The 18,620-nt window shown below is 41.3% G+C and overlaps 2 protein-coding genes across 2 annotated transcripts in view; both read left to right on the top strand.

Annotated features, from left to right (window-relative positions):
• kcnn2 (potassium calcium-activated channel subfamily N member 2) overlaps positions 1 to 5,310 on the top strand; it is a 42,236-nt gene extending 36,926 nt beyond the window's left edge. The window contains exons 8-9 of the mRNA XM_027175445.2: positions 2,051 to 2,120; positions 4,328 to 5,310. Of these exons, the coding sequence (XP_027031246.2) occupies positions 2,051 to 2,120; positions 4,328 to 4,588 (331 nt within the window). The 3' untranslated portion in view covers positions 4,589 to 5,310. The remainder of the gene's footprint in view (positions 1 to 2,050; positions 2,121 to 4,327) is intronic.
• A 6,652-nt stretch (positions 5,311 to 11,962) lies between these two features.
• On the top strand, positions 11,963 to 17,388 carry drg1 (developmentally regulated GTP binding protein 1). The gene is made up of 9 exons (XM_027175331.2): positions 11,963 to 12,196; positions 13,806 to 13,929; positions 14,253 to 14,428; positions 14,690 to 14,759; positions 14,861 to 15,030; positions 15,439 to 15,569; positions 15,829 to 15,996; positions 16,362 to 16,484; positions 17,288 to 17,388. Exons 1-9 carry the CDS (start codon positions 12,158 to 12,160, stop codon positions 17,385 to 17,387), a joined length of 1,101 nt encoding a protein of 366 aa, XP_027031132.1. The 5' UTR covers positions 11,963 to 12,157; the 3' UTR covers position 17,388.
• Positions 17,389 to 18,620: the final 1,232 nt, after the last annotated feature.

The following is an 18,620-nucleotide window of genomic DNA, read 5'->3' as shown; positions in this document are numbered from 1 at the left end:
CAAAACATGTAGATGTGTTCCGGCTCTTTCGCACCCCCACCCACACCCCCGAGCGGTGTAAAGGCCACTTAAGCAGCCAAGTGGCTGGCAAACTCTCGCTCATAACTCAAAGCACAGTCCAGCGCTTTGCTTGCTTTTCTGCTTTCCATGCCCTTGAGGATAAAAGGGACTGCACTTGCTTTAGTTAAGATAAGGAGCTCAGAGGAAACGTAATTGAATGGAGGATTTGAATAATTTATAGAAGCTTTATGGATCAAGCTGTGTGGGTTGGTTTAGCAAAAAATAAATAAATAAATAACGACAAACTACCTGGAAGATTTCATAGAAATTAATTCATTGATTTTTTTTCCAGTCTTAGAGAGGTGTAGGATTTGTTGATTTGGATAATCCTACATATGCCAAGTGATCTGTGTTCTAGCTCTTGGTTAAAACTGACACAGTATTCACTAATTAATGGTAATATCCTGAGTGGAATTAAGCTGTAGATCAGAATTAGCCCAATGTAATGCAATGCTACTAAATGGTTCTCTAAAATGCTCATATCCATTCGTACCTGTATTCAGATTTAATTCGGATTCGAAGTGGGCGTGGCCCAAGATGTAAACACTGAGGGAAAAATTCAGGTAGAAACATCAGCACTGTTAGCATGGCGTTTCAGCAGATCTAGCTCCTGCTGCTTTTATTTTTTGTTTGTCCCTTGTTTCTTACTATATTTGAACCAATTTTATGGTTATCTTGTTCCACTGATAAACGGATCAGTTAACATCTCTGATCTCTGACATCACATTCTAAAAAAAACATAGTGCGCCTCCTATTCATATATCTGTAGTTGTTTTGATTGCATTATCTGAATAATGTATTTGGTTTTGTTTACATAGCAAATAAGAACAGACAGTGAATAGGAAGTGAACTTGTCATGACACAATCGCTAATAATATTATTAAAGGATCTGACACACTCAAATATTAATTTTGTTTTTTATTAGATTCTGTTTCAAATTTGTTCCTTGATGCTATTATTTCTGTTTGAATTTGGTGATTGTCTGTTTTTCTGACATCACAGCAGGAGGACGTAATTATTGCTAACGTACTTACAATGACATTGAATTGCAGAAAAACATCAACAAACTCAAACATTACAGATACCAGTCAGCATCAGTCAGCAAAAGGGCTTCTTTTCTTGTGTACCACGTTCCAGCAATGTTCAAAGTCGTATAATGAGAAGAAATGCAACTTAGAGTCAGTGGAGACATGGGCGCAAAAACATTGGGCCAGTCGAGTCTTTAAGTCTTCAACTCCGAGGCGACTAGCAACAGTCGCATGGATGACAGGATTAGACTGTATGTCGAAGCACAGATGAGGAAGTGAGAAAGCTGGACAGACTAAAGGACTAAAGCGCCGCCGCAGCACTCTTTTTAGGTATAGTTGAAGACAGGGCCCAAATCCCACTGTGTCACTAGCATGCGGATACAAGATCATTGTGGGTAATTTTGAAAATGTAATGAAAGAAGCTTAAACTCACTGAGAATTTGATATAAAATAAATCTTGTTTGCTGGTTTCAGATTGCATGTTAATTTCGGATGGAGTTTTCATTTAAAGTGTGTGTGTGTGAGTGTGAAAATACACAAACCTTATAGTGGCGCTTTTCTTACTGGTCATATTAACAAGGTCACTCAGTGACTTTGATCCTAAAAAAACTACTGGACTCTCCATAGGCTGTGTTACAGATTATGGTTTACGGGTAAACTCTGCTGCAAATGGATTCAAAAGTGGACACTTGCATGCTCTCAGGCCGCCATGCTCCGCCCCTTCCTCCATGCAAGCCTTGCATCCTCCTTCCATTTCCTTCTGTGCATGTCCCTGGACTGCTTCTGCTGCCTTCAGATTAATGTACATGCCTTGAAAGTGGACAACCTAAAGACTGTGAAAGTATTGAATATATATATATATATATATATATATATATATATATATATATATATATATATATATATATATATATATATATATATCCTGATGATCACTGACCACTTGCCTGTATTGGGCTCAGATTAAGAAGTGTTAAAATGGAGCAACGGAAGCTGAATGACCAAGCAAACTCTCTAGTGGACCTCGCAAAGGTAAGCGTGACTACAAACCCCGCCTTCCATTCCTGCCACACCCACCTCCAATGATTCAGTTAATGTCAGATGATTTGTGAGTCGGTCTTTCTCCTGCATGCAGTAGAGACTTTCTTTTAGGTTTATAATCAAAGATGTGTGAGTCTACAGGTGTCAAATAAACAGCTCTTTATGTCTCTTATTGTGATTAGTGTCTAAGTGTCTTGTTTGAGGTTTTACTTCCTTTCTCTTAATTTTGTTCCGTCACATACCGTTCATCGTTTTGTCACCGTCGCCCAATACCGTGATGCCAACACACGCTATTTTTTTTTTTTGCATAAAGAGGTGACCCAACTTGCAGAGCAGCAGGCACGCTGCCCACCTGACTCGGCAGAAATCGCACTGCAAACTGGGAAAGCAGACGCTGAGCGGGTTGATGAATCAGCTCAAACATGGCCACCTCCACTCCCTCTTCTCCCACACACCTTCTCTCGCTCTCTTTTTCTCTCTGAGTTCTGACATTCAGTCGACCCCATCGGTCACGTCCCAGTTAGCCGTGTCCAACCTCTATGCTGTGTGAGTCATTAGCTAATGTTACCCTGTCGTCTCCTTTCTTGTGCCACACGTCCCGAAGAAATGTAAGAGGGTGACATTGAGCGAGCGAGTGAGGTAGCGAGGCGGAACTCAGACTCCGACTTCACACCATCTTTTTCTTGCTGGGACGATCGCCTCTCTCCATCAGAGGGCGACATAACATTAATCCTGACAGCAGATGCTTCCACCGACAGAAGCCTTGTACTGTATAATGAAGCTTAAAATAACTCTGGTAGCTGCGCAACTTCAGACTCCTTTAGTCAGCTTTCTGCAATAAATCCTCCCTGATGAGCCGAGCGTCCTCGTCCTTTTGTAACTGGTGCAGAGAAATTTAGTTCTTAAAGCCAAAAAAGTGCTACAAATGCAAATAAATGAATAAGGTAAGTAACAAACTCGACCGCCTGCAAGAACGGTTATACTCATGGGCTTAAGACCTGAGAGAAATGCCTGCACACCTGAACACCTGAACTGAACACCGTCTCCATTTTTCCACAAAAGAGAACAATGTGGTGAAGGTTGTACGGTGGTTGCGCGTGTGCAGAGAAATTTGTGTCTGCTTGGATTTAGAAGTGATTTTCCTGATCCTCTAGAGAAAGATCCTTCTGCAGATCCGGATTTGTCACGTCTCTGTGATTATTTGATTGTGAGAAGTCATCGATTGATCAGACTCCACTGCAGTGAGAGGTGATAGAAAAAGCGGGCACGTTGCGCAGCAAATGCTTCTCGTTGAAACTCCATTAAAGCTGCAGAAAAGCAGGCTGAATCGTTTGCGGAGCCACAACATTGAAATCCAATCAGCCAATCACAAGTGTGATGATACAGCATGAGCTCAGTCAAGTAGCTAGCATTAACTAGCTTTTATTTACTAGTTAGACTCAGATACTGCTAAGAGAAAACACGGCTAATTAAGAGGCTTATTTAGCTGACTGAAAGTGATATCAAGTGAAAACATTCAGCTTGTCATTAGACTGCAAGCTCCACGTGTGGTGATCCATAATTAGGTGATCAGGAGAGTAAAATTCACTGTGCTCTCTGGCTGTCAATCACAGAACCTGTATGTGGAAGAAGGCCGAAAGCTCTTTCCCCTAAGTGTGTTACGCTGCCCATGCGACGCACCATGAGCAGCAGATTTATATTTATTTGTCGCGTTTACCGAGTTGAAGCTTGAAATCGTCTTGTTTTATTGGCAGATTATTGCCAATAACAATTTCTACAATTTTCTAAAAGAATTTTTACCAGAGGTTTGACATTTGTTGTAGTCAGAGAGCATCAGCTCACATAATGAGGTAAAAATTCCCAAATGTATTATGTATTATTGTCAGAATAATTAATAATGATCAGGAAAAATGAGACATTTAAAAACTTCAGTAAATAAGGATTAGATTAGTGGTTGGCTGATGACAAGGGGTTGAAGTTTAGGTTATGACATGCACAGGCAGGACTACATCCAAAGGTTTTTATACAGGGGTTTTGATTTTAAGACAAGATTTGTGCAATTCGCCAAAGAAATAGTTTTACTGTGTTGCATGAATCTAATCATGCAACTAAAATAAAGTAATAAGGTTTTAAACAATCACAAACTGCTAACTGACTCACGCTTCTCTCTCCTCTTCCTGCTCTCCCCGTGGCCTCAGACTCAGAACATCATGTACGACCTGATCTCGGACCTGAACGAACGCGGTGAGGACACAGAGAAGCGGATTGCCGTGCTCGAGACCAAGTTGGAGACGTTGCTGAGTAACCTACAGGCTCTTCCGGGCCTCATCAGCCAGCTGATCAGCCAGCAGCAACGTGACTTCCTGGAGGTTCAGCTGCAGCCATACGAGCGCTCGCAGTCTGTGTCTCGACGGCGCTCTTCTTCCACGGCACCCCCTACGTCATCAGAGAGCAGCTAGAGCCCCTCGGAGCCCCTTGCAGAGACCCTCCGCCATCACATGGCCGACGTGCATCTTACTGTAAAGCCTTACGGTGTCTCAATAACGCGTCATCCGCCTCCTGATGACGGGGTGACGCAGCTGAAATGGCATACAGCTTTTAATTTGTACCTCAAGGTTCTCTTTTCTCTGCTGGCAGGTTCTCAGAGAAATTTTTCCTCAGTATAGAAGGCGGGGCTGTCCAGAAAACCCGTCCTCACACACTTATCAGGAGAGCAGTGTCACACAACCTCCATGGCGCAAAATAATACTGTGCCAGAATAGTGCTTCCCAACGGACGTCTTGCTCTTCCTGTCTGTACGAGACTGTACGAGACTGAGTAATTCCTCAAACCAGCAGGTGTTAGACTTTTTGTTTCATCCAGCAGTCGATAGGAGACTGACCCATGACCCCTGACCCCTAACTCCTCACCCCGTCCAGAGCTAACATATAGATTTACACACTGGAGGAGAAATATATCTATATATTTTAGGTTAGAATATCAGATATTACGGTCTTCTTCTTCTGAAGATGCCCCTTCCAATTTATCCTCTTTCCGGGGGCCAAACGAGATCAGAAACCTTTTTTATTTAATTTCCAAACAATGCATCTAAAGCTATACTTGCACTTCTTATGCACTTCAATGCTGTTATATGAATTTATGTTGCTGTTCAAAACAAAAATAAAAACACATTTAGTCATTAGATTATGGCCAGAATGTATGACTGCGTAGTCTTAAAACAGGATACGTTAGCAACTAAATGCCCCTCCTTATATTTAAATGGGACCTCAACCTGAAACTGTGCTTATTTCCTAGATTTTAGACCGCTGCTATTACTGCTGCATCATTCTCGATCTTTCAGTATGTTCTTAAAGGGATTATTTGGTGAGAAATTTTTCTTTTTTCTCAACTGGTGTCTGATTTGCACTGCAGCTAAATCTGTAACCAGAAGACCAGACAGTATGTCATAGAGGCGGCTATCTTGCTCACCCGGAAATGTCTTTCTTCAGCGCAGTTTGGTGATCCTGTGGTCCGTGTGGTACGACTCTTCTTCAGCTTTAGTTCCTACCCACAGTTAGTTCCATATTTATAAACTTCTAAACATGGTTTTATCTAATTCTGTCAGATGATACCTCTTAGAGTTTAAAGGTGAGGTTTTACTGGATGTTGCAGGATTATATGATACTGATTTGAGCTTAAACCTCGGAATATGGCTCATCTCTGGAATTCTACAGTTCTAAAGCCCTCTTGTTTGACATAATGCAGCGGGTAAAGTCACCGCCTCACACATTCATGTCTGTGACGTGTCTGCTTGGTTTTTCTCCGGGTTTCCCCGTTTTCTACAATTAACTAACAAGACCATGGCTCTAGATTTGGCACGAAGTTCCGTGAACAGGTTCCGGATTCTCTGGGACCGCGATCCTCATACAATATGAATAAATAAAGTAAGTAGTATAATGTTAATTAAAGCAAGTAATTTATACAAATATCTTTAAATAAAAGAACTTGGATGAGGTAGACTTTTATTACATTATATCGTCCAATCAAGCAAGAGACAAAGTGACAAACAAATTCGGTTTAAACGATCATTAAATAAATAAATGACTCCTCTGACCAATCATATGGTGTGTGTGGACTTTTCTTCAGTTCCTCACACAGGAACTTCAGTTAGTACAATCTGCCAAAAATAGTAGACAAAGTTCTACCCATGGTTTCATTTTATCCTGTTCTGTCCTGAGATGTTACAAAGCGGGGAAGGAAGTAGCAGAAATGCTAGTCTGGTGCGTGCACGTGCAAAACAATTAGCTTGCTTTGCTAGTCTGCCAGCGTAACAGGTAAATCAAACAACTTATCTTTTAAAGCTGTAGAAGCAAATACGTATTAGATGTTGATGCTGTTTTTGATCAGAATTGTTAAAAAAAAAAAACAGAAGACATTAGATTGTGCATTCCAAAAGCAGACACGTGTTAGCATGAGTGTGATTGACCTGTTAGCTACATAGCCCTCATAGCTGCAGTGCAAATCTGGAAAAGGGGGAAGGAAGAAATTTTGGTGTAACGAGAAATAGTTTGATTTCTTGTCAAACTATTCTTTTAATAGCAAAGTGCATCTCTCTCTCTCTCTCTCTCTCTCTCTCTCTCTCTCTCTCTCTCTCTCTCTCTCTCTCTCTCTATCCAGCAGTCAAGAACAAGTTGTCAGCTTAGTGTTCTGTTCGTCTCCAAAATCTCAATGAACCCCACATTCACCACCGGATGCTATTTCTGGATGTATCACATCTGTCTAAGAGCAGCAAATAACTTTATTCGGAAATGCCTATTTTTATACTCGTGAGGACAAGCACACCACCGAAAATCCGTCTCTGTCAAAGAACACAAAACTGTGGCCGAGAGCGAGGCTAGCAATCGGAACCAAAGCTGTGAAAACCTGCGAGAGCTCGACCGACCCTTCGACAGCTTTCTGTAGGGGTCCTGGAAAACCATCCTGAGGTCCTGTCCCAGTGTAGCAGCATAATGTGACGACATTACTGTGACTTTAAATGGGACAAACACATCGCATGAGCGTTAACGCAGAGATTCAGGCGTCACATGACTGTCACAAGCAGCCTTGGCTCATGGGATGGAGGAACAGTTTTCCTCCCGGGTTAGGTCTAGTCTTAGACGACAAAATAGAGAGGATCTTACATTCGATGATCAGCGCAAGATAGCGAAGATTCAGCAGTTCAATTCAAATGTTCAGTGTGTTCAGCGGATTTGTATTTTGTTTTTAGGTTGAGTGCAAAAGTTTGCATCCCATGTGTTTTCAACCTATTTGAGAAAAACTAATATGCATACATCTTTTTTAATGTTTCATGACCTCAGTTTTATTCTTCACCCATAGAACCTTAGAGAGAACCTTATGATGATAATATCATAATTTATTTACAAATTCTAGATTTAAAAATGAAAGCCAGGTGAATCGTCTATGCATCAGTTCACAACAACACACTATGTTTTAAGGACCTTGAAACAGCACTGATAAACTTGAGGAGAAACCTATCTGTAGTTCTGCAGTTGTTTTCTCTTTGTAATGGATCAGAGACTAGCTACAGCGCTCGAGACATTCGCTAAGTTTTGTCACAGACTTGCATACATTTTTATTTTCTCCCCTTTGCTGTCTGACAACGTGGCTTGTTTTTAAAGTCGATCTACTGTAAGTAGATAAGATTTCTTCTTCGCTTCATGTATATCTGATCTCTTTCAAATCCATAACAATGGTCAAATGTGTTAAGGTGAAGCAACTGAAAGTTCAGTGTTAAATATATTTAGATTTTCTATTTTTCTTGTATTCAAGTAATATTTTTATCTTTAATGTAAGATTTTATTGGAATACTTTTGCTGATGTGACTGGAGGCGTTAGGAACGGATGAACAATCTCCTGACAATGTGGATATTTATTATAATAATAATAATAATAATAATAATAATAATAATAATAATAATAATAATAATAATAATAATAATAATTAAATATAATATTATTATTATTATTATTATTATTATTATTATTATTATTATTATTATTATTATTATTATTATCACCCATGTTTGTTTAATTATTAGTGGATTTTTCATAGAGACACATCATCTGCTGTGTGTCATTCCAGTCACTGATTACAGAGTTTTAGTTTTAATGGTTTCTAGTTCGATTTAAACCACTGGGACCTCCACAATAACAGGAACATTCCTGTTATCACTTACCTTATAGCAAAGATTTCCTAACCAGCATTTCTGTCTCTCCTTTTAACTCTTGCTGTCTCTCTTGGTCTTTCTCATCCACCCTGTCTTATTATCTCCCTTATTCTCTCTCCTCCTCTTCTTTATCTCTCTATCTCTCTCTCACCCTCCTCTCTCTTCTACTCACCATTTTTTCTCTTCTACTTTCTCTCTCTCTCTCTCTCTTCTCTCTTTCTCTCTCTCTCTCTCTTCTACTCTCTTTCTCTCTCTCACCCTCCTCTACCTCCTCTCTTTCACTCTCTTTTCTACTCTCTCTCTCTCACACACACACACACACACATATGATTTTACATTGATTTTAAACAATCATCTTCTAACACTGTGCAACAGTTTATTTTTAATCCATATATCGTTAGTCTTAACATTACATTACATTAACATTCACAATAGCATGTTGGGGGGGGGGGGGGGGTTTGAATATAAACTTTAAGCCGTTGCTGTTTTACAGATATGACCAATCACATGCCAATCTTCTGACTAATCAGATGAGAGAACTGAACTGTGCTGTAGTGTAAAGACTCTTAATGTGGATGTCTCTTTATTCATCTTTTCACCATGTCCATGTGCATTTTCATATAAACTTATTCGAGATTATTTACATCATATTCAGAAAAGGAGATGCAAACTTTTGAACTGATATCATTTTACGTCTTTCACTGTTAATATTTTAAATGACACTATTCGTCCTTTTTTGTTCATTGTAGCACCGAAAGAAACATCTTTCTCTCAGCTTACATTTTACATCTTTTTAATTATATTATACATCACTTTTCATTTTTTTTCACTGTATCAAACTGTCTCACAATAAAGACTTTATATTTTCATTTGTATAAATCAGACGGTTGAAATGATGCTACAGTTCAGCTCAGATGACTTAAATGTGCGGTTTGTCATTTTTACACAGTCCTTCTAGACCTGCAATAATCATATACATTGAAAAAAAAAGCTTACAACAATCATGACTCCAAGTTTTCCCATGTAATGAATTTGGTTGATTAATTTGTTTCAGGATTTTATTTTTGGACCAGAAATGAACCTTATTCCCTCCATAGCTGAAATGTCTCAGCTTCTCAGCTCAGTTCCTACTCCAGTGTTGAACTGGATAGTCCTGCATCGTAGAGTTTGTGTGATGCAGAGAGGGATTGTGGGTAATCATAGCACATAGGGGCTGTCTACAGCGTATCTACTTCAGGTAAATGCTGAATGCTCGAGATGGGCTTGCGTACCTGGAAACATCATAAAAAGATACTGTGTAATTTCTTTTGAGGAGGGTTTTTGTGTTTGTTGTGGCTTGGTATTGCTCAAGCTTTTTTCAAAATGTAGTGAAATCACAAGCGCAGGATTCTTCTTTTAGACTCCAACCAGTGATGATACACATATAAGTTCCTGTGAGAGCTGTGCTCATGGTCTACACAGATGAATGGAAGAGGAATTTGGCTCAATGCGTGTCATGATGTCACAAATCTGTGAAACATTTTCAGCCATTTTGAAAAACTGCAAGCTCTTCTGAATATCAGGGAGTTTGCTTGACTTCTACGATCGCAAAATCCTGGAAGGAAACGATACTGCATCTCAAGTGCAGCATATATAATAAAGCAATTGTTTATCTCAACTATTCAATTCAGTTTTATTTGTATTGAGCTATTTTATTTGTATAGACACAAAGAAGCTTTACGGGAGTCTAGAAATTTAGAATTTAAACTATTAAAATCTTTTTTAAGAAATCACATTGAGACGTTTTATGTTTGCTGTTTTGAGAAATTGCATCTCTCTCTTTATGGTCTTTTTCATTTCAAACTTATTTCTGTTTCCGGTAAATTTAGCTTGGATTTATGCAACACTGCCCCCTGGTGGAAACGCCGATTACATGTTCTAGCATCGCATCCTAGCATTGTACGTTATTACACACGTGTAAATGTGTTATTATACACGTCCAAACACGCTTTTAAACACGTGTAAACATTACCATGTTAATGTCCTTCGATCAGGAAGATTTGCGGGATGAGTTTTGTACTTGTGTTGTAATTCACCTCACATGCACCAGAGGGCGCTGACGATTACAAACCGCACCTTTAAGAGATCCACATCAGATTATAAATCCTTTTTAGTCACCTATTAAATTAGGTCCAGAGAAGTGTAGGTATGACTTTAATAATCTGTGTCCAAATTCCATGTATTTTGAGTCTAAGGCTAGATCTAATCTGCAGCAAGCAGCTGGGATCTGAGAGCTCTGTGTATTTCACTTCTTTTTGAGAGACTCCTGTGTGTCTGATTCCTGGTGGTCTGTTGCAAGTTGCTCGCATGTTACAGACTGTGACCTTTTTTTGGATGCTCCACTCATCTGATGGCCTGAAGCTGGATGGATCAGAGAGAGAACACGTCGACCTACAAGATCGGTGCTGGATCCAGCAATTTCACCAACATTTGAGTGATAATAATGTATGCAAAATGATTATGAACAATAAAAAAAACTATTTACCAAACAAACGGCACTGCTTGTGTATTATTATTATTGTTATTATTATTGTTGTTGTTTTTGTTGTTATATATTTTATATATGTTATTATTATTATTATTATTATTATTATTATGAATGTCATGTATTTAGAATACATTTTTATCCTTATTGTTGTAATTTACAAATAAACATGTTCCAGAGAATGATTTTAATAAATAGATTCCAATATTGCTCAGTCTAGATCAAGTTAGATCATTTAGTCTTTTATTACATTTTTCATGTTTTTTTGTAATTTATTATCAACACATTTTCAACAGAATATGTTTCTTTTGATCTTTTGAGGAAAGGAAATATCAAATATATTTTTATTTAAGCAAAATAAACTTTTCCCTTGTGGAACCAAAAGGTCAGAAATGATGCATACTTACATTTACAGCATTTGGCAGACGCCCTTATCCAGAGAATTACTTCTGTCTATATATGATCAAATGAATTATATAATTATATTTTTAGGCAAAGAAATAGATTTATTATTTAAACCACATGTCCAGAGAGGAAATTATGTACTTCCTTAGCCAGTGGAGAGAGTTTAACCTGCCACAGGAGCTGCTGAAACAGTTCCACTCAGTCATTATTGAGTTTGTTCTGTGCTCATCAATAGCTACAAAAGCAGATATCAGAAGACTACAGAGAACGGTTCGGACTGCAGAATGGATTATTGGTGTTCCCCTGTCCATCCTCCAAGAACTGTATATATCCAGAGTGAGGAAAAGGGCTCAGAAACTCACTCTGGATCCCTCACATCCAAGTCATCTGCTTCTTATACCAGCACAACCAGGTTTCCCCCATTACGCAAGAACAATGTTCAGTAATCTTATATTTATTTGTTACCTCCATCCTAGTACATCCATACATTTCATTCTATTCTATAGCACATCTGTACATACAATTCATTTATTTTTTCAATTTATTTATTTTTTGTTTATTTGTATTTACATAATGTGTATTTTTTTTATTTATTCTCATCTTATTTTTATTTTCTGTGTGCTGTTGATGTCTCTGTGTACAGGGAAAAAATGATTTTAATGCAGTTTGACTCCACACCAGCAGGTGGCGACACTGGGCTCGTTACTCAAGCACGAAACCGCTTTTTCGCGTGGAGCCGCTCGCGCGACGGCATGACAGCGGTGTGCGGAGTTACATTAGCACTGAGCTAACAAACAATGTACAACTAAAGACAGGACAGAAAAACTTTAAACAATATACATCTTTCTTTTTATTTCTTGAATTACTCCTGCGAAAGGACCAACTTCGGAAAAATGAGTTTGCTGGCCAAAATCGCCGAGATCGAGAACGAGGTTTGTGTGTAAAGCCGATTAGCTTCAGAAGCAGCTTTTTATTCCCTACGCACGCGCACTTTGTAGGGCGTCAAAGGAACCGATTCAGTGTCATATTTAGTGCACTTGTTTAGTAGGAGGAAGGCGTTTAGGACACGCTTCTGGTTTCAGATCCTTCATCGTGAGAGTCGGCCTTGTGTAAACTTATGTTAGCCGGTTTACTTTCCACTGACTCGTTTAAACACTGTACACGACACAGGGCACACTGTACACGACACACTGTACACGACACAGGGCACACTGTACACGACACAGGGCACACTGTACACGACACAGGGCACACTGTACACGACACAGGGCACACTGTACACGACACAGGGCACACTGTACACGACACAGGGCACACTGTACACGACACAGGGCACACTGTACACGACACACTGTACACGACACAGGGCACACTGTACACGACACACTGTACACGACACACTGTACACGACACAGGGCACACTGTACACGACACAGGGCACACTGTACACGACACAGGGCACACTGTACACGACACAGGGCACACTGTACACGACACAGGGCGCACTGTACACGACACAGGGCGCACTGTACACGACACAGGGCACACTGTACACGACACAGGGCACACTGTACACGACACAGGGCGCACTGTACACGACACAGGGCGCACTGTACACGACACAGGGCGCACTGTACACGACACACTGTACACGACACACTGTACACGACACAGGGCACACTGTACACGACACAGGGCACACTGTACACGACACACTGTACACGACACAGTGTACACGACACAGGGCGCACTGTACACGACACAGGGCGCACTGTACACGACACAGGGCGCACTGTACACGACACAGGGCGCACTGTACACGACACAGGGCGCACTGTACACGACACAGGGCGCACTGTACACGACACAGGGCGCACTGTACACGACACAGGGCGCACTGTACACGACACAGGGCGCACTGTACACGACACAGGGCACACTGTACACGACACAGGGTACACGATACAGGGCACACGGTACACGGTACAGGGCACACTGTACACGACACAGGGTACACGATACATGACACAGGGTACACGACACAGGGTGCACGGTACATGACAGGGTACATGACACAGGGTACTCGATACACGACACGGGGTACTCGATACACGACACGGGGTACTCGATACACGACACGGGGTACTCGATACACGACCCGGGGTACTCGATACACGACCCGGGGTACTCGATACACGACCCGGGGTACTCGATACACGACACGGGGTACTCGATACACGACACGGGGTACTCGATACACGACACGGGGTACTCGATACACGACACGGGGTACACGATACACGACACGGGGTACACGATACACGACACGGGGTACAGGGTACACGACACAGAGTACACGATACACGACACAGGGTACAGGGTACACGACACAGAGTACACGATACAGTGTACACGATACACTGTATACTTTCAGATTGAAACCCTTATTATTTAATGTTGCCAGATCCTCTTTATAGCAATTAATTCCTTTTTTAGAGAAGTATTGTATTAAGGCATTGTGATTTGTGTCCTGGTGGACAGATGGCTCGTACTCAGAAGAACAAGGCCACAGCGCATCACTTGGGTCTGCTGAAGGCTCGACTCGCCAAACTGCGCAGGGAGCTCATCACTCCTAAAGGAGGTGGTGGAGGAGGACCCGGAGAAGGTATTTAATGCAACATCAAGGAATAGACGTGTTCAAAATGGACAGAGCGCAGTAAAACACAGCCAATGGTTCTTATCTCATTTTAGATCTCACGTAGGGTGTTGATCTTTCAAACACAATTGTTTGTTAGATGCTTGTACTTAATGCATTTTTCAGTTAATCAGTTTAGATTTTGGTGAACATGGTTGCTTCTTGCTCACTGTTATTAATGAAACATACTAGATATTCTGTTGGCAAATATCTCATAAATCTGCATTTTATTTGAAGGAAGTTTTTAATATTACCTGCTACAAGTTTGAAGCTCCAGACTGTCTGTATTTCAGGCTTTGACGTTGCAAAGACAGGAGACGCGCGTATTGGTTTTGTGGGTTTCCCCTCGGTGGGTAAGTCCACTCTCCTGAGTAACCTGGCTGGAGTGTACTCCGAAGTGGCTGCTTATGAGTTCACTACTCTCACCACGGTGCCGGGAGTGATCCGCTACAAAGGAGCCAAAATCCAGGTTCTGAAGAAAAATCAATCGCTGTTTTATTTTGATTTGTTCCCGTTTGCCACAATTCTACATTATTTCCAGCTATAACAGTTAGTTATATGGTTTTTAAATCCAAATATTGTGATGAAAAAATTACAGTCTGTCATGAATCATCATAGAAATGTTGTGATTTGATTTAGTTTAACATAAAATAGATTTTATTTCCCTAAAATATTAATCAATGCGTTGTGCCGTCGGTCCTGACGTCTCATCTTACTGTCTTCATTTCAGCTTTTGGATCTCCCAGGAATCATCGAAGGAGCCAAAGATGGTAAAGGAAGAGGACGACAAGTTATAGCAGGTAAAGAGAGCGCACTTTCTTGTATACACACACACACGTGTCATGTCATTGTGTCCTGTGCTTGTTCACATTCAGCTCATTGCTCTCCATGTGTGTTTCAGTGGCTCGTACCTGCAACCTGATCCTGATCGTCCTGGATGTTCTGAAGCCTCTTGGACACAAGAAGCTGCTCGAGCACGAGCTGGAGGGCTTCGGCATCCGCCTCAACAAGAAACCTCCCAACATCGGGTTTAAGAAGAAGGACAAAGGAGGAATTAACTTCACCAGTACTGTACGGGACTCGTCATGCACTTAATCATGTTTTTTTTTGTTTTGTTTTGTTTTTTTAGTTTGTTTTCCATACAGTCAAAAGTTTGCTTACAAACATCATCACAGTCATAGACAAAATAGTCATTTCAGATTTAAGTAAGAAATCCAAATGTCTGACTTAAATTCATAATTTCTAGTAATTGTCAATACTCCTTTCACCACTAGGTGGAACTGTAGAGACATTTATTGTATTTTTTTTCTCTCTCTTTCTGTTTTTTTTTTTTTTTTAAATAAGTTTTCCGGTTCTGGAGAAGCCACTGCTCCGAATGTTCACGTTTGTTCCCTGTTCTAACAAACCCGATTCAACTACACAGCCCTTTGTGAGTGTGGTGTTTTTATTCTCCTCACTCCATGTCCTCATGTTTCACAGTGTGCACAGTCTGAGTTGGATGGAGAAACAGTAAAGAGCATTCTGGCAGAGTATAAAATCCACAACGCTGACATAACACTGAGGAGCGACGTGACAGCTGACGACCTCATAGACGTAGTGGAAGGAAACAGGTACATAATGCATTCTGGGTAATGACTGACCTGCTATTTAGACTGAATAAAACTCAAAGCTTTTTTTTATTATTTATTTATTTATTTATCTCCCCCTCTTTCTCTCTCTTTGTCTATATGTTCCTGTCTTTCACACTCTTTCTCCCCCTTCTTTCTTTTTTCCTGTCTGTCTTTTCTCTTTTTTACTCTCTCTCTGCCCTTTCATTCTCTCTTTCTTTATCTCCTTCCATTTCTCTCTCTCTCCCTCCCTCTCTCTCAGAGTATACATCCCCTGTATTTACGTCTTGAACAAAATCGACCAGATCTCCATCGAAGAGCTGGACATCATCTACAAAGTCCCTCACTGTGTGCCGATCTCCGCTCACCACCGCTGGAACTTTGACGACCTCCTGGAGAAGATCTGGGATTACCTTCACCTCGTACGCATGTGAGGAAATCCAAAACCACACCTGCTTAGAGCAGAAGCCTTACTGATGAATGCCGGGGTCTCTGGTTTACAGTAGAACATATTGTTATACATTTTTAAGATCTCAACCCAAATAAAATTTCACAACTGTAGATTTCACACAGTTAACCAGACAAGATGATGCGGTATGAAGCCTTTCTGTCGGACAACACTTCTGTTATTTATTTATTTATTTTTATTTGGGGGGGTTTGTGTGTGTTAATTAGGAAAGGCTTAGATTAATTCTGATTACATTAATTGGATTATATCCCCAACTCTGCAGTGATTAGTCACCAGTAGATGGCTTTTAGTGATTAAAGATGGTTTTTGTTCTGTTTTCTTCTCAGCTACACCAAGCCCAAGGGTCAGCTCCCTGACTACACAGCTCCTGTGGTCCTTCCCGATGGATGTACATCTGTTGAAGATTTCTGTCTTAAAATCCACAAAAATCTCATCAAGGAGTTTAAATAGTAAGCAACTCCCATATCTGTAACTTCTATACGAATCCGCTCATCGTTCCGTACGTATTTTTTCTCCCTACACTTCAGATGCGTTACTTCATGCGGGGCAACATTCATGCTGATCGGTCACAGTGAATATGTAGCACATTACATGTTGTTCTTCACAACAATGTCAAGTTTAACGTTTAAGTTTACGTGCTTAATGTTTGTCCAGACTAACATCACGTAACTATACAGCGTCTAAATAAAATCTCTCCGATGCGATGGGATCTGATGACTGATAGATTTTTGCAATGGAGCTGGTATTAAACAAAATAAGGGCTATTTGAACACAAGCACTGTGATACCATGAGATCTGATCGGATAAGTGAGGAGGTGACTAAATGACTAATCACTGGGTAGTGTATACAGCATGGATAAGGACAAAGGGGATCATGAACGTTCTGGGTGGTGGCCATACAACAGTTATTCATGTTACCCAGAACATTGCACTATTTATATTATGGACGTTCTTCAGAGATCATCAGTTTCACTGGTGTGTGTGTGTGTGTGTGTGTGTGTGTGTGTGTGTGTGTGTGTGTGTGTGTGTGTGTGTGTGTGTGTGTGTGTGTGTAATGAAGGATGCAGGAAAAGCCATTATCAGGTCTTGAATCAAAGCTCTATGAATAACTTGTACGAACTTTTCTATCTGCAAGCTGGTAGATTTCCAGCAGTAGTGCAGGACCTCCCTGATGTAATGTACGTGAAACACCAGTCATAAATCACAGCTTTTATGGAACAGAGCCTGACTTTTTCCCAATCCTTCTTTCTAGCGCGCTGGTGTGGGGCGCCTCAGTGAAACACAACCCTCAGAAAGTGGGCAAAGACCACGTGATGGAGGACGAGGACGTCATCCAGCTGGTCAAGAAGTAAAGAAAATGGACTCGAACACTTTGCATGAACAAGTCGCTCTTTACAAGCGATCAAGGCGGCTTTCGAAAGGCCAAAGACGCCGCCTGAGACATTGAACCTTGTCATGTGGTTTTCATTCTTTCCTTTGGACATCATTTGATTATATATGAACATTATTGTTGCGTTTAGCATTTTTGACGCATGTTAAAGCCACATGTGGGTTGAATGCTGTTAAAAAGGAAAACAAATTGTATCTATAGGTTTAAATAAAAGTCATAAAACTATGAAACGTTGCATTTCATGTCTGCAATTCAATACTGTGACTGTGTGTGTGCGTGTGAGTGACTGTGTGTGTGCGTGTGAGTGAGTGACTGTGTGTGCGTGTGAGTGAGTGACTGTGTGCGTGTGAGTGAGTGACTGTGTGTGTGCGTGTGAGTGACTGTGTGTGTGCGTGTGAGTGACTGTGTGTGTGCGTGTGAGTGACTGTGTGTGTGCGTGTGAGTGACTGTGTGTGTGCGTGTGAGTGACTGTGTGTGTGCGTGTGAGTGACTGTGTGTGTGCGTGTGAGTGACTGTGTGTGTGCGTGTGAGTGACTGTGTGTGTGCGTGTGAGTGACTGTGTGTGCGTGTGAGTGACTGACTGTGTGTGCGTGTGAGTGACTGACTGTGTGTGCGTGTGAGTGACTGACTGTGTGTGTGCGTGAGTGACTGACTGTGCGTGTGCATGAGTGACTGACTGTGCGTGTGCGTGAGTGACTGACTGTGCGTGTGAGTGACTGTGCGTGTGAGTGACTGACTGTGCGTGTGAGTGACTGACTGCGTGTGTGAGTGACTGACTGCGTGTGTGAGTGACTGACTGTGTGTGAGTGACTGACTGTGTGTGTGAGTGACTGACTGTGTGTGTGAGTGACTGACTGTGTGTGTGAGTGACTGACTGTGTGTGTGAGTGACTGACTGTGTGTGTGTGAGTGACTGACTGTGTGTGTGCGTGTGAGTGACTGACTGTGTGTGTGTGTGAGTGACTGTGAGTGACTGACTGTGTGTGTGAGTGACTGCGTGTGTGTGAGTGACTGTGCGTGTGTGTGAGTGACTGTGCGTGCGTGTGAGTGACTGTGTGCGTGTGAGTGACTGTGTGCGTGTGAGTGACTGTGTGCGTGTGAGTGACTGTGTGCGCGTGAGTGACTGTGTGCGCGTGAGTGACTGTGTGCGCGTGAGTGACTATGCGCGTGAGTGACTGTGTGCGCGTGAGTGACTG

The sequence above is a fragment of the Tachysurus fulvidraco genome, chromosome 20 (assembly GCF_022655615.1).
Source record: "Tachysurus fulvidraco isolate hzauxx_2018 chromosome 20, HZAU_PFXX_2.0, whole genome shotgun sequence".
Classification (NCBI taxonomy): Eukaryota; Metazoa; Chordata; class Actinopteri; order Siluriformes; family Bagridae; genus Tachysurus; species Tachysurus fulvidraco.
The sequence above is the reverse complement of the archived record's forward strand: the minus strand, read 5'-3'. Positions and strand labels throughout refer to the sequence as shown.

What these genes read in the sequence shown, in the direction of transcription:
- drg1 (XM_027175331.2), top strand. Translation starts at nt 12,158, where the DNA reads ATGAGTTTGCTGGCCAAAATCGCCGAGATCGAGAACGAG. An exon ending in ACAAAGGAGCCAAAATCCAG is followed by an intron (nt 14,429 to 14,689) that starts GTTCTGAAGAAA and finishes TCTTCATTTCAG; the next exon opens with CTTTTGGATCTCCCAGGAAT. An exon ending in CTCATCAAGGAGTTTAAATA is followed by an intron (nt 16,485 to 17,287) that starts GTAAGCAACTCC and finishes CCTTCTTTCTAG; the next exon opens with CGCGCTGGTGTGGGGCGCCT.